This window comes from Vicugna pacos, chromosome 7 (genome assembly GCF_048564905.1).
Source record: "Vicugna pacos chromosome 7, VicPac4, whole genome shotgun sequence".
Classification (NCBI taxonomy): Eukaryota; Metazoa; Chordata; class Mammalia; order Artiodactyla; family Camelidae; genus Vicugna; species Vicugna pacos.
In genome coordinates this window covers 10724136-10745880 of record NC_132993.1, presented here as the reverse complement: position 1 = coordinate 10745880, position 21745 = coordinate 10724136, and the positions used below count along the sequence as shown (strand labels likewise).

The window sequence follows — 21745 nt, the reverse complement described above, 5'->3', positions numbered from 1 at the left end:
TGTAAGAGCCTAATCCATTTCGTTGACAAGTCGATATCATTTTGCATCTCTCCTTCAGTTGTGAAGGTGCGTAGAAAGAGAGGTATGGATTGGAGACGTGGGAAATGGGAAGGATCACAGTGTTCTTCTGTGTGTGTGTGTGTGAGAGAGAGAGAGAGTGTATGTATTTAGACTCCATGGTCTAAATATTTCAAAATTATATATTTAATTCGACACTATTATTTTGTACTGTTACTGATGGTTCCATTTTTATTTGAGAAATTAAAGGGTTGCATGCCCCCAAAATACCGTCTCATTCATATAAACATTTCTAGAGGTGCAAAGGACAACAACTCATTTACATATATTACAAAATGTGAAAGAGACTTTTGTTACATGCTACATGCAGAAATTTCACAATGTACTTATTCCACTGACTTACCGTAGAAATTGTTCTAGAATATTATGCTTATTAGGACTTTGTACTTGGTTTGACATCTGTCACTTTTATTACGTTTCCTATATTTTAATGCTTCCTTATTACATTTTATATATTTTCCTTTTGCATGGAGAAACTATATGCATTTGCTTTTATCTATGATTTGTAAGGTGAACACCCTATTTTAAAGATAATCTTACATGATTATCTTACAACATTAAAATTCCTTTTATCTAATTATGCCAGCAGTAACTGTTGACTTCCTTTGATGATGTCAGGGAAGTAACATTCATGACAGCCCCATCTCTGTCATTTCCCTTTCATACTTTGCATTATGCTAATCTGGAGTTTAAAATCTCCTTTCAAAAAAACTTTTTTTATATTTACATTGTTCCCATAATTACTCTCAATTACTTAATTTTCCTCTTTTTATTGCTTACTGATTTGCAGGTTCCTTTTTGTTTTGTACTTTACTTATTCTACAATTTTAGATCGTTTCAGTGATTATAACCCCTTTTTCTCAATCACAACTTCCCTAATGAAGAATACAATTGCTTATTCATCTCTTAATTGTTCAGAATATGTTTGCAGTGTGTCTTGCTGGCAAACAGACTTGAGCGGTAAATGTTCTAAGAATTTGCAGATCTGAGGATGACCTTATCTTGCCTTTTGAAAAGAATAAGCCCTTGGCTAGGGATTTAATATTTGAGTCTATATTCAATAGAGAAGTATGAAGCTGCAGATAACAAAAAAAATAATCACAGTTACAGGTGTTTATTTTTCTCAGGCAACAGGAAGTTTATGTGGTTGCTGGCTTTGGCTCAGCTGCCAATATGGTTGCTGCAGTTCCAGCCATCACGTCTGTGGTAGGCAGAATAATGGTCCCCAAAGATATCCACATCCCAGTCCTTGGAATCTGTTTTATGAGTGCACATGGCAACCGGAAATTAAGGTTACAGGTAGAATTAAGTTTGCTGATTACCTGGCCTTTAAATGGAGAAAATTATCCTGGATTATCTGGGTAGATCCAATATAATCACACCAGTCCTTATAAGAAGAAGAGACAGAAGAGAGTCAGCATGAGAAGGACTCAGCCCATCACTGCTGGCGCTAAAGACAGAGAAGATTATGAGTGAAGTAACACAGTGGCCTCTAGACATCACACTAGAAAAATCAAGGACACATTCTCCCTGGCGCCTCCAGAAGGAACACAGACCTGCCTACACCTTGATTTTTTTTAAGCCCATTTAGACCTATTTCAGATGTCTGACCTCCAGAACTGTGAAATAATGCCTTTGTGTTGTTTTCAGCTAAGATTTTTGTGGCATTTGATAGGAAACCAGTACAACCGAGGGATGATTTCAAAGCGAGACCAAGGAGAAAGGGCCACATCAGCCATGTCTGTGTCTTTTTATCCCAAATCCAAAAGCTCTCTCAGAAGTGCCCCTAGCAGAATTCTATTTTCTTCCCATGAACCAGAGTTCAGTCTGAGTATCTGCTCAGAACTGTAAGAAAGACTAGCAGGGCAATTATTTAAGGTTTTCGGCCTCAACATTTCACATAGCTAAGAAGAAGAGCTGGAAATGGCTTTTTAGAAGCTGATCAATAGTGTTTCATCCTTTCTTCTGAACACTCCATGGGTATTACTCTACAACCTTCTCATTAACCAGTGGTCCAGAGAAGAAATATGAACATATCTTGACTTTGACTTTTGTTAAAAGTAAACTCTCTCTGTGTGTATGGTGTATGTGTGTGTGTAAATCCATAAGGTACTGACGGGAAATTTTTTACTAGAATATCAGAATATATCTTGGCATTGATTTCTACTTACCAATTTTGCTTAGAAGATGGCAGAATCTCTAAATGTTCAATCTCGTGACTTTTTTAAGGTAATTCAACTATTTGATATATATTTGTTAAGGACTTAATATGGGCCATATACTAAAATAAATTTCATTAATTTTGTCTTTGGTTTTTTTTTTTTTCCCCTCTTGTATATTTGATCTGTCTTCTCATTCCGGAATCATTGTCATTTTAAGGTTAGAATCCCCTGTTGTATTTTCCAGACATTTCACCTTCTCCGTTATTTAAAAAATAATCTATTTATGTCTCACATTGAATATCTTCCCAGGTTCCTGTTATATTTCAATGGTTTGTGTTTCCTGGAGTTTAAAGTCACCTTTTTTCTTTTTGCATGACTGAGATTTTATTTTGGTTATTGTGCTTTTCCTTTTTTTTTTTTCTTTCCTACCTTCTTTTCATCCCAACCTTTAAAATAGTTTCCATGTCTGTTTTTAACTCACTAAGAATACAAGGTGAAAACTTTCTCTTTAAACACTTGCACTGTTACTCCTTTTTCATTTGGCCTCAGATTTTTAAAAGATCTCAAGTTTACTCATTCTTACTACTGACTTGCTCCCTTTGTTACTGGTGCTTAAAGGTCTGACAGGATAGATTCCCAGAATCCCACTTGAATGGAGAGAGAGAGAGATCTGTCGTCAATGACAAAGGAACACCCAACATCCTGAGATCCAGGAAATGCTCCAGCCTCATCTACAGCTAAAGGCAGATCTTGCAGCAACTTTCAGAGAAGACTGTCTGGGACCAGAGCTAGAGGACAAGACTGCATTTGACTGGTAGAGTGGACCATGGACCATCCGCTACATGCTGCAGATTGTCGCATCTCCTAGACCCAAAGGGAGGAGAGACACAGCACACACTAGGGAAGGGGCAGAGTGGTGAGGCGCGCTTGTCAATCCTGTCCTGCATATGGAGACTGCCCACATTCTTACTGAAATCTAGAATTCTTTCAACTCTTATTGTTTATATGAGTAACTGCACAGAATTTTTCTTCTGAGGTAGTGTCATAGTTATTCTAGCAAGAGGAGGCTCTGAGCATTTCTATTCACTCCATTAACTTCCTCAGAATCATCTTTGAACATTAAAAATATGTATTAAAGATGATGGTGGGGGTAGGGTGCAAGGATGTGCTGTGGAAAGCCTCCATCCTCACTGATGGTGGAAAACGTGGATAATTGTGAGCATCTAGGCTCACTTGCAGTGGAAGCTGCTGGTTGCTTGCCTAACATTCTTTCTCCTCTCCCCTCTCACTAACAGAACTTTATTTCTATTTGGTGCACATGCAATACGCAGCCCCTTGCATGTAGGGGTGCTCAGGTGACACAGTCTTGGCCAACAATATATAAGGAGAAGTCACTGGGTGGAGCGCCCAGAAAGGCTCTTTAAAGAGTGCTAACTCAGCTAAAGCTATGCCCTTTCTTCTGTGTCCATCTTCTTTCTCTTGGCTGAAACTAATAGACATTATAACTGGAGCTCTGGCTGACATGCTGAGAACAAGGCCTCACCCTAAAGATGGAGGGGCAGAATCCCAAGTCTCATTGATCTGAGGCCTTCATAGCATCCCTGGGTTCCTCGATTTGTCTAACGCACTGCTGTCTCATTACAACTTTTCCCTTATAAGCAACGGACATTAATCTCTAACGGATTAAGCATCCTATTAGGAGAGGAGAGCCTTTCTCTTTCTGTCTGTTCTCTAATATCTCTGAACATCTTTTTATTAGTGCTTGGTTAAAGTAATGCCCAAATGTAAGACTCTGATGGGTAAACGTTGAGGATCACTCACATTCAATTCAGGTTATCAATCAATTTAGGTAACCAATCACCGCTGGTGCACAAATTGGTTGCAAACAGACCAGTACTGCAGGTTTGCTCTAGAAGGTACTAAACAGAAAAAAAAAAAACCCCACAAAATAGATAGACAACAAGGTCCTACTGTGTATAGCACAGGGAACTATATTCAATAGCTTGTAATAAATAACCTATAAAGAAAAAGAATATGAAAAAGAGCATGTAAATGTATAGCTGAATCACTATGCTATATACCAGAAACTAACACAACATTATAAATCAACTATACTTCAACTGAAAAACCAAAAGGTTTAGTTGCATAAATTGGGCGTTTGACACTTTTATTTGGGTGAAATGTCTGGAGAACAGACTCCAGCTTTGGGGAAGACTGCCTGTAGAGGCCACGGGGCATGGAGACAGTGCCTGAGACCCTGTGAGGTTGTGCATCGGGAGCTGTAAGTAATGTCTTGGAATAAGAGATCTGGGGGCTCAGCAAGTTCCTTCATTGCTTTTTTTTTTTTTTAACTAGAACTCTTATCACTGAAATTACTTATAAAGCTCTTTGTTTATAATAACATCAGCTTGCATTAGCTGTTCTAAAGGGAAATAAGAAAGGAGAAAATTGCACATCCTTGGGGAGTGATAGATGTTGAAGAGAGGAAAACCCAAGAAGGAGGCAAAAACAGGAAAAAAAAAAAAAAAGGCAGAACTAATCAAAAAGCCATCCCAGACCAGCTGGAGTTTTCTCCTCAGGACCTTCTTTTGGCTCCAGATTCACATTGTAGATGCCTGCGTCCCAAGATAATGAATTCTGTGAGTCACAGACTTCATTAAGTCCTGCCCTTCAGCACAGAACAAACTTAAATACTGTTACTTGTTATTCACTTATTCTAAAATACTTCTAAGCCCCTCATGATCAAGCACTGAACAAATTATGGAAAGGATTTATGTCCAGCTTTGAAAAGGAATTTATTCCTTTGCTTTGTAATAGCTGCAGATGGCAGCATAACTTAACAATGCATTCTGCGCTTTCCACCTGCTTTTAAAATTTCATTTAATAACACATAGGAGATTATAACACAGGGCCAATTGTAATCACAAATTTAAGCTCCTTTGCCTCCAGGGTACAATGATTCTTCCTTTGAACACTGGATGCCTCTCAAATTTTATGAACAAAAGAAAAATAACTAATTACATAAGCCTCAAACAACAAAAACTTAATTTCATATTCTAGGCACCTCATGAGCAGTGTAAACAATGTGATACATCAGACAATAGAAAGGAATGTTTTACTATAATGTCAATACATGATGTAAGTTACCACTGGAATTTCTGGGTTTTATCAAGTAACTTCTCTGTTTTTGGTTTGATTGATACTTCCTTTTTTTAACCTAATTTAATTATATGCTTTTTTGAAAAGTTTCCAATATACCCATAGCTCTCTGACAATCAGTCAAATTGTTACTATATCTAGGATCATGAGTTATGTAATAGTGCATATAATATAAAGTCAGGTTTCTTCACAAAAGTCTTTCAAGGCCTTGGAGAGAACAGATTTCAAAGTGATGGCAATTCTCTACCACTTGGTTTCAGGGCAAAGGGAAGAAACAAACGCACCAGTGCCAGTGGACTTATTATTTGAATGTCCCTCATGCAGAGTCCCTCAACATCATTAGGTTTATTAATTGACTCAGATACTGAGAGTGAACGACCCCCTTGCCCAGTAGGGACTAGTTCAGTGGCCTTTATCTTCCTTTTCGATCACTCATTCCACCAATTCATTAAAGCCAGTTTGTTTCTCCCAGGTGCCTCCTAGTGAGTTTCATTGTTCTAGTTACTGTGCTTGTTGGCTCACAGATCGCTTTCACAATTTTCCTTGGTTTCTGAATGCTTCTTAAGTACCAGTTTTGACCAGCCCACTTGCAGCTAGTGCTTTAATAAAGATGTTTTGAATAAATGAAGAACGTAGGAGAACAACCTAGGACTGGGTGATATGGAGGGGGGGGGTGGCGGGGGGAGAGGTCAGATTCCCCCAGATGCCTGCGTTCCTGGAAAAGCGGCAGCAGGTGGTAGCAACACTTCGCTGTAAGGACCCGAACAATAGACCCCGTCCTGGGTTTGAGAGGAGGCTACCGGGTAGGCGGAAACGCTTTTGTGGCGGCGCCCCTCCGTTCCTGAACCCTTCCAGGCACCCGCTGCGAGTATTTTCCACCGCCCCTCAAACGTGTGGGGTGGTTCTCTCTGGGGAGCCGGTAAGGGAGGGGGCGCCCAGAGGTGCAGCGACTTGCCCTGGCAGCGTCAGCGCCTGGCACAGACCTCAGAACTTCCCCTTTCAGACCCAGCCTTCCAAGCCCTTTGGGGTGGAAGGAGGGAGGGAGCATGGAGTCAGAAGCCCTGCCGCTGAGCAAGATCTAGGGTCACAAACGCGGAGAAGTTTAAGGCTAGATCGGAGCCACTTTCATACCCTGACTGCCGATCCACCCCCACCCCACCCCCGCACCCTCCCGATTTCTCAGTTTGTCTTTCCCTCCACCCTCTTCTCTTTTTCTCAGCTCACGCCCACCTCAGTTCAAATCTGAGTAGGAACTAAAACAGTAGGTTTAGTTCCTAGAGTTGAAGCAGAAAGGCAAGGGAGGCGAGGGCGCGCGGATGCCCTGCGCTGGGCACCAGCCCTCCGGCCAGTCGCGCTGTTCTCCGGGGCAGGAGCCCGCGCCCGCCCAGGGGGCTTTCAACGCCGCTCCCAGGCGCCCGGCGGGCCGCCTCCCCCGGGCCCCGCACGCGTGCCACCCTCCGCGCCCACGTCCCCCGGCCCCGCTCCCAGGCGGGGCCCCGGGCGAGCCCCGCGCCGCCACCCCGCTCTCCCCCGCGCGCCGGGGCCGCGGAGCGGGCGCCGCGCACTCGCCGCCGAGGCCGGGAGGGCGGGCTCGGCTCCCCGGAAGAGGGGAGAGGGAGGGCGGCCGAAGGGGCCGGAGAGGGGCGGGCCGGGCTGGGAGGGACGCGGAGGGGGCGGGCCGGGCTGAGCTCGCTCCAGCCGCTGCTCCGGAGCGCAGCGGCGGCCGGCGGGACCCGCGACCCAGCACGGCGACGGCGAGCGCGACGCGGACCCCGCGCGATCCCCCGGCGCCCCGCCTCCCGAGCAGCCCCTGGCGTCCGCCACCGCCCCCCGGCCGCCCCAACCCCTGAGACCCGCGGCGCCGCGCGGGCCCGGGCCGCGGGGAGGGGGGCTCCCGCACCCCAGCGGAGACGCGGGCGGCGCTGCGCGAGCGCCGGGAGCCGCGGCTCCAGCGCGGGGCCTCGGGGAGCGCAGACCTGCGGAGCCTGCGGCCGGCGCCAAGGTGAGCCCTGGGGTCGCAGGCGGTGTTTGGGGGGCGGGGACCGGCGCGCCTGGGGACAGAGGGATTAAGGTCTGCAGAAGTGGAAGGGCCCGCCAGACAGGGCCTCTGCAAATCCGGGTAGTCCTCCTAGCAGGGTGCTGAGTATCCCTCCCCAAGGCGAGAGCAGGGTTCGTGATGGATGCGGAACAGGCCACCCTGGCTCCTATCCGCCCCCGCCTCTGACCAGTCATCCGTGACACCCCGACTATCCTGCTGCTGCGATCCCCCACTGTGTTTTCAGAGATACTCCATTGGCTCTGATACAGGGAGTCCTGATCTAGGGGGTCCTCGCAGAGGCTGGGCTCCCAGCCTTCTGAAGAGGATTGCCCACCCCTCTGACTCCAGTGGCATCTCTCCAATCCCGGTGGAGCTGGGAGGAGCAAGGAGGTTGATGGCACACCTGCCCCCAGCTCCCCACAGCCTCTCCTCTCCCCCACCTCCATCACCACACCTGGAGTGGAGCGAAGGCTTGATTCCTGCTCCCCAGCCATGACCCCCAACTTGCAACCAAAGTCTACTGCTTGCTGCTGCCCCAGCTCCACCCCCTCTCGTTACATCTGGGTGCTTGGCCCTGCCTGCCCGACACCCCCACCCACCAATCTTGGCTGTCTGGCACCGTCTCTCCTCCCATCCCTGGGGGAACTGGCACAGGCCCAGCATTGCCGATGTTGTAATGTCCCTGGCAGTGCCCATGGAGAGAAGCGGCTGGGCCTGTTCCCAATCAGTTAACCCCAGGCCCTCTGGCCGCCTGGGAGCTTGACTCAGGCTGTAGACAGGGAGATGCTGGTTCGGTGGGAAAGGAGATGTGGGACTTTGGCAGTCCACGGAAACTGCCCAAGTGGTGGGCACTGGGGCATTGAGACTTGCCAGGTGCTGTTCAGAGGGATTTTTCAGGGTACTGGACATTTTCTGTAGCAGGAAGATTAGCGTGAGGGCTCCTATGTACCTACCTAGTGGCCTAGGGAACAGGACTCCTTTAGAGTCTATTGGTTCATTCAGGGTGCAGGAAGATGGCTGGCTGTGGCCACTTTGTCATCAGAATGCTGGGGAGCAACAGGAAGCGATGTGCTCAGTGTGGGAAGGGCCGGACCATTCCTCCACTGAGCAGGCCCAGCTGCTCTCCAGCTCATCCCCATCTCCTGAGCCGGACCCTAGACCCCGTGTCCCAACCACATTCCTCAGTAGATAGGAGGGGGATGGTGGCGTTTGGGGGGATTTGCGCCTGACGTTTCCCAGTCTCTACTTCCCGGCTTACCTCCCCCTCCCATGTGTTTCTGCAGAAGCAACTCCCAGGGCAGAGAGCAGCTTACAGCCTGACTAGGGGTGGAGTAGGGGCAGACCAGGGTGAGGGAGAAGGACTCACAGGCGTCTGCCACCAGCATGAGGACCATGTGGGATCTGTGCTAATGTGCACACTGTCACACACACACACACACACAGAGCCCAGCACGCACTCTCCTGCTCCACACCCACCTCACCTCGTCATACTCCCTTACACACTCTCACACTTGCTCTCATGGGCATGGGTTGGCACTCATGGGCTTTTCCACAATCTGCCACTTCCTCATCTCTCCTGCATACGTTTCAACTGCCCCAACCCCCTCCCTTGTGCCCTCTTCCAGAGCCGCACTTGTCCCCTATCTGTGCACAGCCAGAGTGGCTCATTCTAAGTGGTTGTCTGGCTAGATCCAGACACTGCCTGCATCTTAAAAGCCTCCCCCAGCTCCACAGCCAGCCGGGGAGTGGGAGGCGCATTTGTCTGCATCTGCGTGCTCTGGGGGACATGCTCAGGGGCTGGAGGCCTCCAGGGACACAGGGCTGTCCTCTGCTAGGTGATCCACAAATTGGCTTCTGCAGCCAGGACAGCTGGGGCTAGAAGCACCAGAAGAAAGCCACCTCCTCACTGTCTGCTGGCTGCTCTCCTTAAAGGCCAGTGGGATCCTTTTTAAGGTGGGTGGCCAGAGGGTGAAGAGAGAGCTACTGAGACTGTATCCAAGGTAGAGATTAAAGGGTAGCATTCAGCTGAGCAAGGATTATACTGGAATTTCCTGGGCGTTTAACAGCTGCAGAACAGGACGGAGGTCAGGGCCTATGTGCTGATCCCTCCCACGCTGACCCTGTGGCTAACAGGTGTGAGGACCAGCTCAGCAACCACACCAGGCACACGAGACATTTAAAACCATCGACCCCTTTGCCCTTGGGAGCGTCCTTGGCCCTGCTGGCCCCCGCGGGCTGCTCTGCCTCCCCATCTGAGCTCCCTTCGCAGCGATGCCTCATGTGTGTTTCAAGTGTACAGCCTCCTCTGTTCCCCTCTTTCCTCGTGGAGTTGCAGGCCTTTGCTTGACAGCTCGTAAGAGAAGCATGATGTCATTAGTGGGACAGTTCTCAGGGGCTGAACTTCTTAGGAGAGACGCTTAAAGAATGCCCAGGGATAAAGGGTATTTGCTTTTACTGTTGACATTATTTCCCTCATTCATTTCCAGCTCCTACTGCCTCAATATCTCTCCTTTCTTCTTATAGATGAAAATTTCTAAATATCTGGGGGCAAAGAGGGGAGGGATAAAAGGTAACCATGCTATACTAGTCTAGGTTTTACATTTTCCTTTTTCTGTTTAGATTTTAATAATGAGATTTTGTCTTAATTATAACAATAAGATATGCTCATTATAACATAAAAAATTCAAATTTGTATAAGACAAAGTTAATAACTCCCGCATGCTCCAGCTCTACCCGCTACAGGTTTTAGCTTCATAGCTCAATATATCTTTTTCCGTACTTTCCTTCAAGCTTATTTGGCTTATATTTTTTAATGTTTAAAAAATTCACTTTGTGGACGAGGTGCATAAATTATATTAAGTCAGCTTGGTTTGCTCATAAATTATCATATTTAGCATTTTAATTTGAGCCCTGTTAACTTTTAAAATTCTTACAGATTTACTCATTTATTTTTAAAGCTTTCATTTTTATAGCTACCAGGACTCATAAGCTATGATTTATAAGCTTAGATTCTACACATCTTTAATCTTTGCCAGTTTGTGAAAACAAAATACAATCCTTATACCCACGAAACTGTCATATTTTTGTAAACTAAAGAAATGTAGCAAGCTTGCAGGTGTAGTGTCTACTGTATCAAAAAAATATAAAATGATAAAGCCAGAAAAGGGGCTGAAAAAAAAAAGCTGGTGATAGAATGCAATTTTTATCACATGAAACTTTCTCTAATCAGTCTCATTTTCTGAGCTCTGATTTTACATCCACATTTCTGCTGCTTCTGGTGTCTTATATTTTTAAAACCATATACACATCTGAAATGTGAATGTTTTCCTGATGGAGATAAGTTTTCTACTTTTTCATAGGTTAGAGGATTTCTAAACCCTGACGAATTCCTTTCATGAGCTGGAGAAGAGAGAGGACTCTCCAGCAGGCCACAGGGAGGAGGATGAGGGACCTGGCCCTACAGAGGCTGGTCCCCCTCTGAGTGGCGGCAGAGATGTGACTGGCTGCTCCCAGGGCAGACTCCTGGACCAAATGCGGAAAGATGTCCTAGTCCTCAGCCATTGAAGGCACCTTTGAAAATCAAGTTCTAAGTCCTGCTTGTTTTGTATTCCAGGCATACGATGGAGCTGCGTGTTCTTGTCACTTACATTTCTGCCTTTGAATCTTCTCTCAAAAGAACCTGCAGGGGTAGGAATTAGTTGACAGCAATTTCTTCCATATCTTAATAAAATTTCCTTATATCCTTGTTTTTGTCCTTGCCACGGACATACACTCAGTTTCTTTTTATACATTAAAAAATAAAAAGACTTGGATTTATCTGGTTTGTTTGATACGCAAGAACTGACCTAACTTCCTAGTCTTACTCAGCAACACTTTTTTTTTTCTGAAGAAATATGTTTATAACCTTCAGTCTTCTGGATCCAAATCTATAAGAGGTTCTCATCAAACAGCAGAAGTACACGTCTGGATACTTGAAGACCCTCAAACCTCTTCAATGAGTATCTTTGCCCTTAGTAAAATTTCAAAAAATTACTCCTGGCAATCCACATGCAATGTCTCTATTTTATCACTTTCTACTTGATTCCTCCTGACAACAGAAGCTGAGTGGCCTTAGCATGTTTTAGAATTGCTTTGGCTCCTTTCGGGAGCTTCTGGAGAGAGGCCAGCTTCATGTTGTCCTCTAGATGCACACTAAGGATGTTCGGGCACGCCCTGGGGTAGCCACAAGCCACCATGTTACTTGTAGTGTGGGTCATCAAAGCATATGCTTTGCTTTCATCTTCTAGAATGTTCCATATTGCACAGCCAATGTGATCTGCAGTGCATCTTTTTCTCTCATGATTTGCTGTCTCTCAGAAAAATTCACTGAGATTTATCCATGGTGTTCCTCATTCCTTCTCCAGGATTATTCATCTAGTTAGAAGTTTAGGAAGACATACTACTTAGAGTTTCTTCTTTGTAGAGATTCCAGAATCCATCCATGTTCTGACTGAAAGAGGCTATTCTAAAGAATATCTGCTGGGCAAATGGTATAATAGGCTTCATTGTTTAAAGATGTTTTGCGGGCATTTATGGTTCTTGATAAGACCCTGTGACTCTGGCCAGAAGCTGGTCTGCTTTGGTGTAGAAGCATGTCTCCAAACTGAGCCACTGAGAGTCTGGGGGGGTCCACCTACAACGTGAATTACTTCAGGATATTTCCTAAACAGCCATTGTTGATGGGGCCATGCTTTTGACTTCACTGTCTCCTCATTCTTCTTTGAAACATTTATTTAATCTGTGAATGATTCTAGTAGAATTTGGGACAGTATTTGCAAAGAACCTCTGTTTCTTATAAATAATTTCCCATGTAGAAATGCTTCTTTTTTTCCCCAGCTGTATTGAGATACAATTGACATATGATATTGTGTAAGTTTAAGGGGTACAACATGATGATTTGGAAATTCTCCTTACTTGCCTCCACACGCTGTAAGTTGAATTCTCTATTCCACAAATCAGACTCTAGAGGCATGAAAGGTAAATTTCAGTGGCTAGTTGGCAGACATCCCCTACGTAGCAGCCCACACAGATGTAGAAACGGTGTCTTTTCATGATAACCACATGGAGAGAATGCTGAAGGCTTTATCTTACAGTACAGCTGGCATTACCAGAAAATGTAGTAGACATCAAATCATGATTTTCATATTTAGCAAAGTTAAATATAGTTTAATGGTTTGGTTTCAGCTTCATTGTATACAGTGTAATTTTTAAGTTCCAACTTCCAAGTTTTTTTTTTTCCACTCTCAGTCTCACGTCTTTCAACCCAACAGGAACAATCTACTGCTCTTGACCATGCAACTTCCAGACTTCTGAGATTGAGTCATGAGGAGACAGCTCGCTCACCACTAATCTTAGACTAACAAGCAGCCCTGTTCGTCTTCACCTTGACCCTGGGAGCAGCCAGGTGCCTCCTGGTCCCATGCTTGTGAGCTGCGGTGCTCTGCTTCTAAAGGTTGGGGAATGTTTTGTATCAAGGGATAGCTTATCACATAGTCCCGAGATGTCATTTTGAGGGCATGAACACTATCTGGATTCATCTACTAAACAGTTATTGTTGACCGATTTAAGTGAAATTTTAGTGATTTAATTTAAAAAATAATATAGAGGCAAGATTTTTAAAATATAAAAATTAAACAGCATATAGTGAGAGCACTTCTCCCTTGCGCTAGCCCCAGTCCTCTTCCTCCACCTTTCTCCCCAGGTTGTGTCTACCCTTCATGAAGATCCTTACATAACACGTATACGTACGGTCCTTAGTGAGTTCCCGGTCGGGAGCATACTGTACACGGCTCTGCAAAGGACAGTGTACTTTTACTTGGAGTTATTTTCATATCAGCACATAAACATTAGCCCTTATTCCTCTTTAAGGTTGTGCCGTAATTTTTTAACCACCTTCCCCTTGCTGAACAGTTACTTTACAGTCTTTTCCCTTGCAAACAATTCTGCAATAAATATTCTTGTTTGAACATCCATGTGAAAGAATCCAAGTATATGATCCATCAAGGACAGATTCTCAGAGGTGAAGATAGACATTGCCAACTGTCCTTCTAAGAGGATTCACCAATTTGAACTCGAAAGCACAGTGACTCTTAGAGAGCCTATTTCTCAGACCTTCTCCAACCCAGTGCGTTGTTAATCTCAGGACGAAAGAACATGTCACTGTTGTTTCAACATGCCTGCCTTTCATTGTGAGCAGAGGAGGAAGCATCTTTTCACATACAAGACATAAGTTTATTTTTCTGTAAGCCAGAGAAAAAATGTGCCCCTTGTGGAGAGAGGACCTTTGTTCACAAAATGTAGCTATGCCAGACCCGCAGAGCTCCATCTCTTCTCTATCCTCGCTCCTTTTTCAGATGGAATCTTTCCGCCTATGTTCCTTTGTGCGTCTGTTCTTGCCCCCTCCCTCCCACCATACCCCACAGCTCTCCTTCTGCGGTCCCTCTCGCTTCACTGCCTCTCTGAAATGTCTAGAGGGTCCAAGCCTGATGGGGGTTGGGAGGTGATGCAGAGGGGAGACCGTGTGTCCCCAGGAAAGGAGTAGCTTCTAACTTGTCTGCTTTTAATGAAAAAAAAAAATTCTGACTTTCATTTCAATACTGGGTGGCTGTAGGAAGAAGAGAGGAGAGTAAATGAAGAGAAAGAACTTGATTAGCTCTTTCCGGAAGAAAAGGGTAAGACTGGCCCAGGACTGCCCTCTGCTCTAAGTGCGAGGGCCGTGAGAAACAGATGCTCAGAGGTGGGTCACCTGCGGAGAGTAGGCAGGAAGCGCCGACTGGGCCCACAGCCCTCCACGATGGTGAGGCTTGACAGAGATCAGGAGTCAGCTTTCTGCTGGCCCTCACCCATGGTTGGTGCTGGGGCAGTTTGAGAGATACAGGGGGAGATACAGGGCCAGGTTTTGGAGGCTGGGCCATATATGAAGCAATGCAGTTACCTCCCAGCGGCCTCTTCTAGTCCTTTGTGTCTCCCTAGGAAGCAAGCTTGGCTGCAGACCCTAGTCTGGCAGAGCAGCAGCCCCGCCTGGGAGCTGGGCGGTGGCCAGGGCAATGGTGGGAGCCCTGAAGATGCCTGATGGCTGCTGAGAGGGCTGCCCGGTCAGGGAGCAGAGTGGCGGGCATGGTGGGCGGCCTGTGGGCCCTGGTGCTGGTGTCCTCAGTCCTGGCTCTGGAAGGTAAGAGGGAGGGGAGACCGGAGAACCCCCACCTGCCAGTAGAGACCCAGCATAGGTGAGAAATGGGAAAAGATTCAGAAAAGGCAGGAAACAGTGAAGATATCCAAAGGGGGAAAGGAATGGGTAGGGTTTCAGCGACAGGTTCCTGACAGACAGCTGTGCTCCTGCAAATCAGTTAAATGAACCTGGGAGGGAAATGCTTTCTTTTCCTAATGGGAGTGGGGTGGGGTTTGTCATGGGGGCTGAAGGCCTGGTCACTGCGCGCCTCTTATCTCTGGACAGAGGTATTGCTGGACACCACTGGAGAGACATCTGAGATTGGCTGGCTCACTTACCCACCAGGTGGGGTGAGTGTCACTCTTTCCTTCTGAGCCCCCACCCCTCCCCCTCTTCCCCCACCCCTCCCCCACCCCCACCCTGCTTGCTCTTGAGAGTGTTGTCTTAGGAGAGCGTTGCATTTGAGAAGGAAGCACTGGGTAGAGATTGATGGGATAAGACATCTTCCCTCCAGAGAAACAGGACTTCCGGGTGGCCTTACCTGCTTCGCCTGTCATCAATTTTAAGTCTCACTGGAAGAGATATGCCCCCACTTCCCTTCACCCTCCCAGCCCAGAGCAGATAATGCCATCTCTGGTCCTCCCTGCAGTGGGACGAGGTGAGTGTCCTGGACGACCAGCGACGCCTGACCCGGACCTTCGAGGCATGCCACGTGGCTGGGGCCCCTGCAGGCCCCGGGCAGGACAACTGGCTGCAGACCCACTTCGTGGAGCGGCGAGGGGCCCAGAGGGCACACATCCGACTTCACTTCTCGGTGCGGGCGTGCTCCAGCCTGGGCGTGGCCGGGGGCACCTGCCGGGAGACCTTCACGCTTTACTACCGCCAGGCCGAGGAGCCCGACAGCGCCGACGGCATTTCCGCCTGGCACCTCAAACGCTGGACCAAGGTGGACACGATCGCGGCGGATGAGAGCTTCCCCGCCTCCTCGGCGTGGGCCGTGGGCCCACGCGGGGCGGGGCAGCGGGCCGGGCTGCAGCTGAACGTCAAGGAGCGGAGCTTCGGGCCCCTGACCCAGCGCGGCTTCTACGTGGCCTTCCAGGACACCGGGGCCTGCCTGGCCCTCGTGGCGGTCAAGCTCTTCTCCTACGCCTGCCCCTCCGTGCTCCGCGCCTTCGCCACCTTTCCCGAGACGCAGGCCAGTGGGGCCGGGGGCGCCTCCCTGGTGGCCGCCATGGGCACCTGTGTGGCTCATGCAGAACCAGAGGAGGATGGAGGAGGGGGCCAGGCAGGGGGCAGTCCCCCCAGGCTGCACTGCAACGGGGAGGGCAAGTGGATGGTCGCCGTCGGGGGCTGCCGCTGCCAGCCTGGGCACCAGCCTGTGCGGGGAGACAAGGCCTGCCAAGGTGAGAACCCACTCCCTTGCAGTTGCCAGAGATCCCCCACCTGCCTCCACCTTTGGGCTCCTCTCCTGAACGACCCAGACTTCATTCTGTCCCCAAAAGGTCAGAAATAAACTCTTTTAGGAAAGGATCATTGTTTTCTCCAGATTTATTTCCTAAACCACATAGATTGCCGTTAGCCACTCTTCTGACACTTCTAGAACCTTCTGGAGGCTTCCACAGCAATTGCTGGGGATTCTGAGGCTGCAGGCTGGAGAAGGGATGGGATGAAAAGAATTAAATTCCTGGGCTATCTTGGGATGGGAGTCCTTTGTCCACGTGGGCGGATATCCCAGGGCCAGATGATCAGGAGGCAGGTGGAAGACATAGATACAGCGAAGCAGAATGATTCTGCTGCAGAGGGAGGTTATGCAATCAAAGCCAGGCACCTACATCTGGTGCTTGTCCTCCCTGTAGCCTCCACCACACCTCACTTTTTCATCAATGGAATTATAATTCCACCCTAGCAAAATGGCAGAAGTAAGCTCTGCCTGAGGGAGGGAAGGAGGGAAGAGGGGGTGAGGAGTAGATCTCAGGAAGAAAGGAACGGAGGCTGTGAGGATGCCTGTGTGCAGGTGTGGGGGTCACAGGATGTGATGGACAGAGGGGACCTGAGGCCTCTACCCTCCTCTGCCCCCTAGCCTGCCCCCAGGGGTCCTACAAGGCCTGGGCTGGAGATGCCCCCTGCTCACCGTGCCCTGCCCGCAGCCACGCCCCCGACCCTGCAGCCGCGGTTTGCCCCTGCCTGGAGGGCTTCTACCGGGCCAGTTCTGACCCCCCAGAGGCCCCCTGCACTGGTGAGTTCCCCACCCATCCAGGGTTGGACATGGGGATAGGGGTGGGACCAGGAGAGGGGGAGCCTGAGGGCAACACGGTGCAGCTGGTTTGCATTTGCAGTGATTTCTTTCTCCTGTGTCTTGGTTTTCCTATCCCGATGCTCTTTCTCTGATCCCACCCCCACCTGGCCCACCCCGTTCCTCTCTCCTCCCACCTGCCTCCTCGGGCTTTCCCGCTGTCTCCCCGCTGAGCCATCCACCCTCTCCTACCTCCTTCCTTTCCCCAATCATCCCCACACCTACAACTTCCTCCCTCGGGCCCTCCCCAGGCCCTCCGTCCGCCCCGCAGGAGCTGTGGTTCGAGGTGCAGGGCTCTGCGCTCATGCTGCACTGGCGCCTGCCGCAGGAGCTGGGGGGCCGAGGGGACCTGCTCTTCAACGTCGTGTGCAAGGAGTGCGACGCGGGAGGCGCGGGCGCTTGTCGCCGCTGCCCCGATGAGGTGCATTTCGACCCCCGCCAGAGGGGCCTGACGGAGAGCCGCGTGCTAGTCGGGGGGCTCCGGGCACACGTGCCCTACGTCTTGGAGGTGCAGGCTGTCAACGGGGTGTCAGACCTCAGCCCCGACCCTCCCCAGGCTGCAGCCGTCAACGTCAGCACCAGCCACGCAGGTGAGCCTTACCCCGTCCCAGGCTTCCCCTCACCTCCTCCGGACCCCCTCCCCACTTACGCTCTCCAGCCCCCCCCCCCCCCCGGAAACGCCGACTAACGCCCCGCGCCAGTTCCCTCCGCAGTTCCTGCGGTGCACCAGGTGAGCCGGGCCTCCAACAGCATCACCGTGTCCTGGCCGCAGCCTGACCAGACCAACGGCAACATCCTGGACTATCAGCTCCGCTATTATGACCAGGTGGGGGGGGGATGGGCGCCCTGCAGGGCTGGTGGGAGCTAGCAGTGCCCCACAGTGGCGCTGGAGGTAGGGGGCCGGGAGAGGGGCCTAGGAGTCCTGCAGCAGGGGCTTGGGAGGACCTGGGGGAGGAGCAGGGGTAAGAGGGGCCACCACAGCCAACAGGGAGTGAGTAGCTGTCACCCCCAGGCAGAAGATGAATCCCACTCCTTCACCCTGACCAGCGAGACCAACACAGCCACCGTGACCCAGCTGAGCCCCGGCCACATCTATGGCTTCCAGGTGCGGGCTCGGACTGCCGCAGGCCACGGCCCCTACGGGGGCAAGGTCTATTTTCAGACGCTGCCTCAAGGTGAGAGGAGGCCTGGATGGGGAGGGGGTGGCCCAGTAAGATAGTGAGGAGGGGTGCAGGGACCACCCAGGACTTGAACCTTCACCCCAAACCCTCCAGACTAGGAGAGTGACTGCCCGCTGATCTTGGGGTCAGCGTGGGGAGGGGGCGTGGGAGGGTGTGTGGGTGCACTGACGTGTGGGACTGTGCACACCTGTGACTCTGGGCCGCTGGTTCTCCAGGTGAGCTGTCCACCCAGCTTCCTGAGAGACTCTCCTTGGTGATCGGGTCTATCCTGGGGGCGCTGGCCTTTCTTCTGCTGGCAGCCATCACCGTGCTGGCCCTCATCTTCCAGAGGTGAGCCCCCCCCCCCCGCCATGGCCCAGAAGCCCCAAAGCCCCTGCAGAAACCCCCAGGAAGGCCCTTCTCCACCACCCAGCCCCTGCCCCTGGGCCCAGCCCCGCATGCCATTGATCCCTGGCAGGATGGACATTGGCCTCCTCGGGGGCAGACAGGGGAGGAAGTGGGAGGGTCATTCCAGGACTCTGGTTTGTCCCTTAGGAAGCGGCGTGGAACTGGCTACATGGAGCAGCTGCAGCAATACAGCAGCCCAGGTGGGGGTGGCTCTGGGAATTGGGGGTGCACAGACAGAAAGCTGGGAAATGGGGCCGGGAGCACATGGCACGGCTGGGCTTCCCAGGGTTGAGAGCAGCTCCTTGTCACCATCATTGGAAGTGAGAGAGCATGTCGGGTGTGGGGGCAGCCTGGCCTGCACCGCACCCTGACGCTGTGCCCCGCACGCCTGCAGGGCTTGGGGGGAAGTACTACATCGACCCCTCCACGTACGAGGACCCCTGCCAGGCCCTCCGAGAATTTGCCCGGGAGGTCGATCCCACGTACATCAGGATCGAGGAGGTCATTGGGGCAGGTACCGCGGGGCAGAGGGAGGGCGTGGAAGGGGCCCCAGCAGGATCCCTTCTAGAAGGAGCAGGACACCCACCGTGGGACCTTCCTGGACACCCCCCAGCCCACACCTGCTCTCCCAGGCTCCTTCGGGGAGGTGCGCCGGGCCCGCCTGCAGCCTCGGGGACGGCGGGAGCAGGCTGTGGCCGTCCAGGCCCTGTGGACCGGAGGTGCCGAGAGTCTGCAGATGACCTTCCTAGGCCAGGCTGCAGTGCTGGGCCAGTTCCAGCACCCCAACATCCTGCGGCTGGAGGGCGTGGTCACCAAGAGCCGGCCCCTCATGGTGCTGACTGAACTCATGGAGCTGGGCCCCCTGGACAGCTTCCTTAGGGTCAGTCTGGCCTGAGGGTGAGGCAGGGTGGGGGCCGGCGGGGCGCGGGGCTTGGGTCCAGAAAAGTGGGAAGTGGGCAGTTCTCAGCAGTCCTGGAGACAGAGCTCTATGCCTTTGCTCCCTCCTGCCCCACCTCTGGGGTCTCCATCCTTCGTTCTCAGACCGTTTCTGATTCCCAGATCCCCTTGCTGTCTGGTGCCAGTGTCTGCTCTGTGATGTTGAGGTCCCCCCTCTTGACTGACCTCTTCCCCACTTTGGCTGACCTCTTCCCCACTTTGGCTGACCTCCTCCCCCCCTTGGCTGACTTCTTCCCCTGCCTTGGCTGACCTCTTCCCGTCCTTGGCTGACCTCTTCCCCACCTTTTGCTGACCTCTACCCCCGTCCCTCAGCAGCGGGAGGGCCAGTTCAGCAGCCTGCAGCTGGTGGCCATGCAGCGGGGCGTGGCCTCGGCCATGCAGTATCTGTCCAGCTTCGCCTTCGTCCACCGCGCGCTCTCTGCCCACAGCGTGCTGGTGAACAGCCACCTGGTGTGCAAAGTGGCTCGTCTTGGCCACAGTCCTCAGGTGAGAACACAGCCTTGGGGCTCCATATCCCTCAGGGGTGCCAGAGGGTGAGCTTCAACCTGGGGTGGGTGGATTCCACAGGTGCCATCCCTTAGTGTCTGAAGGGAGAGAGCTCTTCTGTGTGATGGAGGGAGGGGGCGTGGAGGGATTTCCAGGACCAAGGACACTGGGACCAAGAGGGCAGCAGACCTCCTAGAACTACCTCCTGTCCTTCCCTAATGTCTGACTCTAGAGTCAGGGCAGCTGGATACCAATTGTGAATGAACATGCCACCCTCAAGCTCTGTGATGTTGCACAAGTTTGTATTTCTGTGTGCCTCAGCCTCTGCATCTGTAAAATGGAGGTGGTGCCATCTCCCCTACTGGGTTATGCGGTTAAACGAGGTGCCTTATGGGATGTGAAGTCCGTGACACACCTGAGCAGGTAGTATCTGCTCAATAAATACGGCCGCTGTCATGATGACTGCTGTTGTTACTTGCAACCTCCCCTCAGGGCCCAAGTTGCATGCTGCGCTGGGCAGCCCCAGAGGTCATTGCACACGGGAAACACACAATATCCAGTGACGTCTGGAGCTTTGGGATAGTAATGTGGGAAGTGATGAGTTATGGAGAACGGCCCTACTGGGACATGAGTGACCAGGAGGTGAGCTCTTGACCCAGACATTGCAGATTCCCCACCGCCATCCCCCCAACCCACCAGCCTCACACTTTCTAAGACCCCCATCCTATAATACATTCACGTTCTAAGATCTCGTGGGTCTCCTTTTCCATATTTTTAAGTTCCTTCCCCACTCCAGTCTCATGCTCCGCCTGATCCCAGGCCACCTCCTTACCTAACACTACATTCCCTTCTGCCAGCAATAGCCTCCAAGTACCACATTCTTCCTCTGACTCCCAGGTACTAAATGCAATAGAGCAGGAGTTCCGATTGCCCCCTCCTCCTGGCTGCCCGCCTGGACTACATCTGCTTATGCTGGACACTTGGCAGAAGGATCGTACCCAGCGACCTCACTTTGACCAGCTGGTGGCTGCATTTGACAAGATGATTCGCAAGCCAGACACTCTGCAGGCTGGCGGGAGCCCCGGGGACAGGTCTGGAGCTTGGGGCTAGAGCCTGGGAAAGCTCGGGAGGGGAGCTACAAACCAAAAAGAAACTGAGGAGAGGGGGCTAGGATGAAGAGCGGACTTTGACCTGCCTGCCCCTCCCCCCTCAGACCCTCCCAGGCCCTTCTGAACCCCGTGGCCCTGGACTTCCCCTCTCTGGATTCCCCACAGGCCTGGCTCTCAGCCATTGGCCTGGAGTGCTACCAGGACAACTTCTCCAAATGTGGCCTCTGCACCTTCAATGATGTGGCTCAGCTCAGCCTGGAGTAAGCGGGGAGCAGGGGGGTGGGGGAGCCTAGGCCCGAGGCCGGGGGTCTTGCCTGGGATATGGGAGAGGCTGGCCCCAAGTTGATCCACTCCTCCCCCTCCGCTCCTGCCAGAGACCTGCCGGCCCTGGGCATCACCCTGGCCGGCCACCAGAAGAAGCTGCTCTACCACATCCAGCTCTTAAAGCAGCACCTGAGGCCGCCGGGCGCCGTGGAGGTCTGAGCCCGGGCAGGAAGCTGTGAACGGACGGTGCCCCTGCCCCAGTCCTGGACGCTAGTCCAAGGAGGGATGTGGGCGACGTGAGCCAGGCTCCACCTTGGCCTCTGAGAGGCGCCCACCGCGCCAACCCTTCAGACGCCTCATTCCTCACCCCTCCAACGACCTCCCCGCATTAAAGGGAAAGAAGGGATTTGCAAGCTGGAGGTGT

The 21745-nt window shown here is 51.1% G+C and overlaps 1 protein-coding gene across 3 annotated transcripts; it reads left to right on the top strand.

Moving 5' to 3' along the window:
• Positions 1 to 7046: 7046 nt before the first annotated feature.
• EPHB6 (EPH receptor B6) lies at positions 7047 to 21734 on the top strand. Of its 3 annotated transcripts, XM_015244260.2 has the most exons (19): positions 7048 to 7401; positions 12747 to 12928; positions 14087 to 14147; positions 14449 to 14647; positions 14930 to 14994; positions 15294 to 16047; positions 16725 to 16880; positions 17189 to 17527; positions 17639 to 17763; positions 17950 to 18112; positions 18334 to 18448; positions 18653 to 18705; positions 18900 to 19019; positions 19138 to 19385; positions 19775 to 19948; positions 20441 to 20590; positions 20846 to 21039; positions 21162 to 21317; positions 21432 to 21734. In XM_015244260.2, exons 4-19 carry the CDS (start codon positions 14548 to 14550, stop codon positions 21538 to 21540), a joined length of 3021 nt encoding a protein of 1006 aa, XP_015099746.1. In that variant the 5' UTR covers positions 7048 to 7401; positions 12747 to 12928; positions 14087 to 14147; positions 14449 to 14547; the 3' UTR covers positions 21541 to 21734. The 3 variants fall into 3 exon arrangements, with proteins under 3 accessions (XP_072820411.1, XP_015099746.1, XP_031530486.1); XM_072964310.1 differs by lacking the exon at positions 14087 to 14147 and having other exon boundaries at positions 7047 to 7401; positions 19778 to 19948; XM_031674626.2 differs by lacking the exon at positions 14087 to 14147.
• The last annotated feature ends 11 nt before the right edge of the window (positions 21735 to 21745 follow it).

Excerpts from the sequence above, each read along its gene's own strand:
- EPHB6 (XM_031674626.2), top strand. The coding sequence starts at position 14,548 with ATGGCTGCTGAGAGGGCTGCCCGGTCAGGGAGCAGAGTGGCGGGCATG. Across the intron at positions 17,764-17,949 it reads AGCTCCGCTATTATGACCAG|GCAGAAGATGAATCCCACTC; the intron begins GTGGGGGGGGGA and ends TGTCACCCCCAG. Across the intron at positions 21,040-21,161 it reads GGCGGGAGCCCCGGGGACAG|ACCCTCCCAGGCCCTTCTGA; the intron begins GTCTGGAGCTTG and ends CTCCCCCCTCAG.